Below are 7,260 nucleotides of genomic sequence, written 5' to 3'. Positions count from 1 at the left end.
AGTACATTCATAACACAGTAGTGGATTTAACTATGCTGAACTGATCTGAACATTCACTAAAGCACACTCCCACTGAACATGACATAGAATGTCACATGCAAGCAGAGCATCATTCATCACCTACCCCAGAGGGATGTTCCACCCATAGCAACATACTACAGAGGACAGTCAACTACCATAAACACCATTCCATGTGTCTCACCTCACATCTTTCAGCTCAGCACAGGTCTCAGATAGAAAGGGGGTGACTATGTCTTGCCGAGGTCCTCATTCACTTTGTTGCCTTTTTGCACCAGTATGGGACTTAATAACAGAGGAAGCAGACTGGCTTTGTAAAGGTATTAGGGACAGATACTGTGTTTAGGGGTGTGCAGTACCCAAAGGAATAGTACTAATCACTGTGACTTTGACATGACATTGATAGAGATTTGTGTGTGCGTGGGGGTGTGTGTGTGTGTGTGACAGAGAGAGAGAAAAATCACTCTTTCACATGGTCTGATTTGCTGCTCAGTGATTTATTTGAGCGTTTACATAGTATTTTCCAGCTCTTCAGAACAGAGGGAGACACAGCTAGACTGGACAGTGATCAGGAAGGACAGAACAACAATGCAGTGCAGTCAGGAGGCTCCCAGTCCTCCAACAGACAGTGTTCTCATCTTCTCAGAGCTGGAGAGGACTCATCTGTCTCTTATTCCATGTGTCCAATCTACAGCACAAGCAAAGGACTATAATGTCCAGATACAGTTGATATATATTTGAATGTATTCACCATTCATTAATCTATTACTTAATCTAATAATGTATTTATTAATTCATCCATTTACATTTCCAATATTCAGTTATTATAGCAGAGCAGATGAAGCTATGTACATCAGTTGAGAAGAATGTGGGTGAAAGAAGTGCATAATACCAGGGCATTAGTGTGAGAAGCAACCTCAATGATAAGGCACAATGTGTATAGCAGTAGGAAGCTGAGTTACTTCCTGTAGTAGTAGGGAGCTGAGTTACTTCCTGTTGTAGTAGGGAGCTGAGTTACTTCCTGTAGTAGTAGGGAGTGGAGTTACTTCCTGTTGTAGTAGGGAGCTGAGTTACTTCCTGTAGTAATACGTGTGCTGACTGAGGTGTTTAGTAAAGCTGGGAGGGATGGGGTCAGGGGTTGGGCTGGAGCATTTACGAAGGGGGAGTATATAGATTATTTAAGTACATTTTCTAACCCTACGAAATCATTATTCTTTATCAACTAATACAGGTAATGTTTCATATTCAGGTTTACTCCCCACTGGAAGCATTACACCTGCCCTCTCCATCCTACCACCCCAACCCCACCCTGTAACTCTGAGGATATATTTATCAGTTTTAAATGTAACCTTTATTTAACTAGGCAAGTCCGTTAAGAAGAAATGATTATTGACAATGGTGGCCTCCCCTGATACTATGGCATCCAGTGACTGAACAGGCCATCCTCCTGTACCTGTTCAGTTCTCAGTTCTAATTGAAAGTCCAGTATTTAGGAGGTCTTTGGGGTAAATGGTAGGGTCTGAGTAGCTCTCTCTCTCTGTTTCCTCTATCCTGCCTATGCTTCCTTGACCTTATCCTCATAGGTGCCCTTGCCCTTGTAGGCCCCCACATAGCCACTGGCATCTGGGATCTCCTCTCGCCCAGCCTTGCCCTTCCCTTTGCCAGTCTCGTCAAAACGCTCCTTGTGTGCCCCCGTGAATTTGGTGGTGTCTGTCAGTCTGTCCACCGCCGCTGCCTTGGCCACTTTCTATGAGCAGGAAAAAGAGAGAAGGAAAGAGAGAATGAGAGATGAGCATACAAAGCAAGAACTTACCCCCTTACACATATGCAAACACACACACACACTCTTACTCTCTCTGGGACCAGTATTATCAGGCAGTGTGCTGCTGACAGGTAGACACTCACGGTGACGCCCGCGTTGGAGGGCTCCTTCCCTGCTATGAGGCCATAGAGCTGCTGCAGCGTCTCCTCCTGGCCCTTCCCTTTGAAACGTTTCGGGGCCAACTCTGACAGGGCCTGGCTGAACTGCTCAAAGGTGATCACACGAGCTGTCTTCGCCCTAAAACACATAGACACAAAATGTTGTTGTCATTTTCCCTCTCGTTTTCCCTCTCACTAGAAAGATGACTGTGCATCTTTCAGTGTGGAGATTTGAAACTGGACGGAGTTTCTCACTTGACTTTAGTGAAGACGATGTCCACGTCGGTGGCGGTGACGTTCTTGCCGTCGATAACCCGGCAGTCCTTGCAGAGTTTGGCAAAGTTCTTGCCGTTCATCTCCTTCCCAGTAGCCTTGGTGTCCCCATGAATGGCAAACTTCTTGAAGGCCGTCTCTACCTCTGCTTCTGATACTGAGCCCTCTGCCATTCTACAGAAAGGGAGGGAGAGAGAGGGATGATGCGAGAGAAGGATGAGAGAGGGATGATGCGAGAGAAGGATGAGAGAGGGATGAAAAAGGGATGAGAGAGAGAGAGAGAGAGAGAGAGAGAGAGAGAGAGAGAGAGAGAGAGAGAGAGAGAGAGAGAGAGAGAGAGAGAGAGAGAGAGAGGATGAGAGAGCGAGAGGGATGATGAGAGAGAGGTAGATGATGAAAGCAAGAGAGATGGTGAGTGAGAGGGGGATGATGAGAGAGAGAGAGAGAGAGAGAGAGAGAGAGAGAGAGAGAGAGAGAGAGAGAGAGAGAGAGAGAGAGAGAGAGAGAGAGAGAGGATGATGAGAAAGAGAGAGAGAGAGAGAGAGAGAGAGAGAGAGAGAGAGAGAGAGGATGATGAGAAAGAGAGGGTTAGAGATGATGAGGGAGAGGGGGATGATGAGAGAGAGAGAGGGGGGGGGATGAGAGAGGGGGGTGATGAGAGAGAGATAGAAGCAGATGATGAGAGAGAGAGATGATGAGAGGGAGAGGTACAACTTTTAGGATGGGATGTATGAGAAAGGAATACAGTTGAGAGGGTTGTTGTTTCTCACACAAAGACCAGGTTCCCTGCCATAATATTGAAATAACATTGGGAGGACGCGGTGTGTCCACGAACAGGAAATGAGGTATTAACTATTGGGAGAGATTTGGTCGTTAAGGCAAGACATTCAGCACACCATGTCTTCTGGGCATTACTCACAAGCTCACTTGTTTGTAATAAATCCATTAGCTGGATTGATTCCCTGCCCCTCCAAGAAATGACTGCTGTGGTCGCTGACTTATGGTGAACACACACACACCCATATCCACACACACACACACACACACACACACACACACACACACACACACACACACACACACACACACACACACACACACACACACACACACACACACACACACACACACACACACACACACACACACACACACACATCCACACACACACACACACACACACACACACACACACACACACACACACACACACACACACACACACACACACACACACACACACACACACACACACACACACACACACACACACACACACACACACACACACCCATATCCACACACACATATCCACACACACACACACACCCATATCCACACACACACACACATATCCACACACACACACCCATATCCACACACACACCCATCTTGAACTGTCACTGTTGTTTCAGCTACTCTCTGGCAGCTACTTAATTAAATAACGTTCCATTATGTATCATAACTGGAGAACAGCCTGTTGTTGGGGAAAATATCTCAATTATTTTCACTAAATGAGACCACCAGACTGCTCACTTTCTCTGTTTTATAATGGGTCTTGTCCATTCCGTATGATGGGTAACAAGTTCATGTATTTTTTATGTATTTTATCCAAAACTGGGCCATGGAGCATTTGATATTCAAAATGTAAAGAAATATTATTATATCTTGAAGTAATCTTTTACAGTACAGGAACATTCCACAAGTTAAACACAAACATTATGCAATATAGCCCCATAACATATAATATACACTGAGTGTACAAAATATTAAGAACACATTCTTCTGCCCTCAGAACAGCCCTGAATTCATCAGGGCATGGATTCTACAAGGTGTCGAAAGCGTTCCAACGGGATGCTGGCCCATGTTGACTCCAATGCTTCCCACAATTGTGTCAAGTTGGCTGGTAGTCCTTTGGGTGGTGGACCATTCTTGATTCACACAGGAAACCGTACCCCGTTCAAAGGCACTTAACTCTTTAGTCTTGCCCATTCACCCTCTGAATGGCACACATACACACATTCCACATCTCAATTGTCTCAAGGCTTAAAAATCCTTCTTTAACCTGTTTCCTCCCCTTCATCTACACTGATTAAAGTCGATTTAACAAGTGACATCAATAAGGGATCATAGCTTTCGCCTGGATCCGCCTGGTCAGTTGATGTCATGGAAAGAGCAGGTGTTCCTAATGTTTTGTCCACTCAGTGTATGTATGTCTACACGTATGTTCATTTCAAATGACAACGGAGTCTAGTAAAGATGCCTGAAAGCACAAAATAAACGTCAACCGAAAAGAGGACGGTGAGCACATTAAATTATGTCAAACAAATGGCTTCTCATTTCTATGATTGTCTGTCATGCATTGTGTTTGAACCTCTTCTGGTCCATAGACTCGGTACAGGAGAACTATAAATATAGACATGTTTACCTTTTAGGTGAAGGGATGCTGAGTGATGATGCTGGGGATGCCCGTGCTAATGCTGTGTGTCCTCCTCCTAGCCCTGCCACTCACACCACCTTCACAATGATGAGAGAGGTGGAGAGAGAGGGGAGGGAGATGAAGAACAGAGGGTGGGGAGAGAGAGAGAGCACAGACCAGCACAAGCCATGACATCATATGCTGCCTGTCACTCTTGGGCGCATGCGTTTGCTCGTTCACTCCCTCTTTTTCTTAACCTTACCCCCTCCCTTTCTCCCCCTCCCGGGCTCCTTCCCCCTCCCCTCTCTTGTCCTTTATGATTTGGCTCACAACTGGTGCAACCACGCCCTGTCCTCTGTCTGTTCGCTGTCTGCCTGTCCAGAGCAACAAAGAGGGCCTTTGTTTTGATAAACATGAAGAACAGCCTATAAAATGAGGACTAATCTGTACATGAACAGTAAACATCTAATACTTGTATTTATTTATTCAACTAGGCAAGTCAGTTGAGAACAAATTCTTATTTACATCGACTACCCTGGACGACGCTGGACTAATTAATTGTGCGCCGCCCGATGGGACTCCCAATCACGGCCGGACGTGATGCAGCCTGGATTCAAATCAGGTACTGCAGTGATGCCTCTTGCACTGAGATACAGTGTCTTTGACCCCTGCGCTAGTCAGGACCTTATTTAAACTAACATGATACACAAATCCATACGCAGCAATTCTGTTTATTTGTTTCTATTCACTGCCTTTCGCTCTGTCTATGAAGCATATTAGTTGTTTTTAACACTGACTCAATCATAACCCTCACCCCATGTTGAACACATCTTTAACACGTGGTCATTACAATTGAACAGTGAAACCCATTCGTTTAATGAGAAAGGATGTAGGATGAAACCCCACCCTCTAGCGGCTAATCTGGTACTGGCACCACAAATATCATGTGGATAATGTTCTGTTCCGTTCTAGAGAGTGGGAATAATCTAGAATAATGTTCTGTTTACAAGATACACATACAGTTGAAGTCGGAAGTTTACATAATAATCATGGCCTCTAAACCTTCAAGCTGCATACTGGACCCTATTCCAACTAAACTACTGAAAGAGCTGCTTCCTGTGCTTGGCCCTCCTATGTTGAACATAATAAATGGCTCTCTATCCACCGGATGTGTACCAAACTCACTAAAAGTGGCAGTAAAAAAGCCTCTCTTGAAAAAGCCAAACCTTGACCCAGACAATATAAAAAACTATCGGCCTATATCGCATCTTCCATTTCTCTCAAATATTTTAGAAAAGGCTGTTGCGCAGCAACTCACTGCCTTCCTGAAGACAAACAATGTATACGAAATGCTTCAGTCTGGTTTTAGACCCCATCATAGCACTGAGACGGCACTTGTGAAGGTGGTAAATTACATTTTAATGGCATCGGACCGAGGCTCTGCATCTGTCCTCGTGCTCCTAGACCTTAGTGCTGCTTTTGATACCATCGATCACTACATTCTTTTGGAGAGATTGGAAACCCAAATTGGTCTACACGGACAAGTTCTGGCCTGGTTTAGATCTCATCTGTCGGAAAGATATCAGTTTGTCTTTGTGAATGGTTTGTCCTCAAGGTGTTCCTCAAGGTTCTGTTTTAGGACCACTATTGTTTTCACTATATATTTTACCTCTTGGGGATGTCATTCAAAAACATAATGTTAACTTTCACTGCTATGCGGATGACACACAGCTGTACATTTCAATGAAACATGGTGAAGCCCCAAAATTGCCCTTGCTAGAAGCATGTGTTTCAGACAGCGAGAGGCAGGGCCTTCTCCTATAGAGCTCCATTTTTATGGAACGGTCTGCCTACCCATGTCAGAGACGCAAACTTGGTCTCAACCATTAAGTCTTTACTGAAGACTCATCTCTTCAGTGGGTCATATGATTGAGTGTAGTCTGGCCCAGGAGTGGGAAGGTGAACGGAAAGGTTCTGGAGCAACGAACCACCCTTGCTGTCTCTGCCTGGCCGGTTCCCCTCTTTCCACTGGGATTCTCTGCCTCTAACCCTATTACAGGGGCTGAGTCACTGGCTTGCTGGGGCTCTCTCATGCCGTCCCTGGAAGGGCTGCGTCACCAGAGTGGGTTGATTCACTGATGTGGTCATCCTGTCTGGGTTGGCGCCCCCGCTTGGGTTGTGCCATGGCGGAGATCTTTGTGGGCTATAACTCAGCCTTGTCTCAGGATGGTAAGTTGGTGGTTGAAGATATCCCTCTAGTGGTGTGGGGGCTGTGCTTTGTCAAAGTGGGTGGGGTTATATCCTTCCTGTTTGGCCCTGTCCGGGGGTGTCCTTGGATGGGGCCACAGTGTCTCCTGACCCCTCCTGTCTCAGCCTCCAGTATTTATGCTGCAGTAGTTTACGTGTCGGGGGGCTAGGGTCAGTTTGTTATATCTGGAGTACTTCTCCTGTCCTATTCGGTGTCCTGTGTGAATCTAAGTGTGCGTTCTCTAATTCACTCCTTCTCTCTCTCTTTCTTTCTTTCTCTCTCTCGGAGGACCTGAGCCCTAGGACCATGTCCTAGGACTACCTGACATGATGACTCCTTGCTGTCCCCAGTCCACCTGACCGTGCTGCTGCTCCAGTTTCAA

The 7,260-nt window shown here is 45.7% G+C and overlaps 1 protein-coding gene across 1 annotated transcript; it reads right to left on the bottom strand.

Annotated features, from left to right (window-relative positions):
- Positions 1 to 501: 501 nt before the first annotated feature.
- Positions 502 to 4,798, bottom strand: LOC124009353 (tubulin polymerization-promoting protein family member 3-like). Its single transcript, XM_046321073.1, has 4 exons — positions 4,640 to 4,798; positions 2,194 to 2,385; positions 1,924 to 2,077; positions 502 to 1,765 (listed from the first exon to the last, which is right to left on the bottom strand). Exons 2-4 carry the CDS (start codon positions 2,382 to 2,384, stop codon positions 1,574 to 1,576), a joined length of 537 nt encoding a protein of 178 aa, XP_046177029.1. The 5' UTR covers position 2,385; positions 4,640 to 4,798; the 3' UTR covers positions 502 to 1,573.
- Positions 4,799 to 7,260: the final 2,462 nt, after the last annotated feature.

Source organism: Oncorhynchus gorbuscha, linkage group LG02 (genome assembly GCF_021184085.1).
Source record: "Oncorhynchus gorbuscha isolate QuinsamMale2020 ecotype Even-year linkage group LG02, OgorEven_v1.0, whole genome shotgun sequence".
Taxonomy (NCBI): domain Eukaryota; kingdom Metazoa; phylum Chordata; class Actinopteri; order Salmoniformes; family Salmonidae; genus Oncorhynchus; species Oncorhynchus gorbuscha.
Note: the sequence above shows the minus strand (reverse complement) of the source record. Positions and strands in the feature narration are given on the sequence as shown.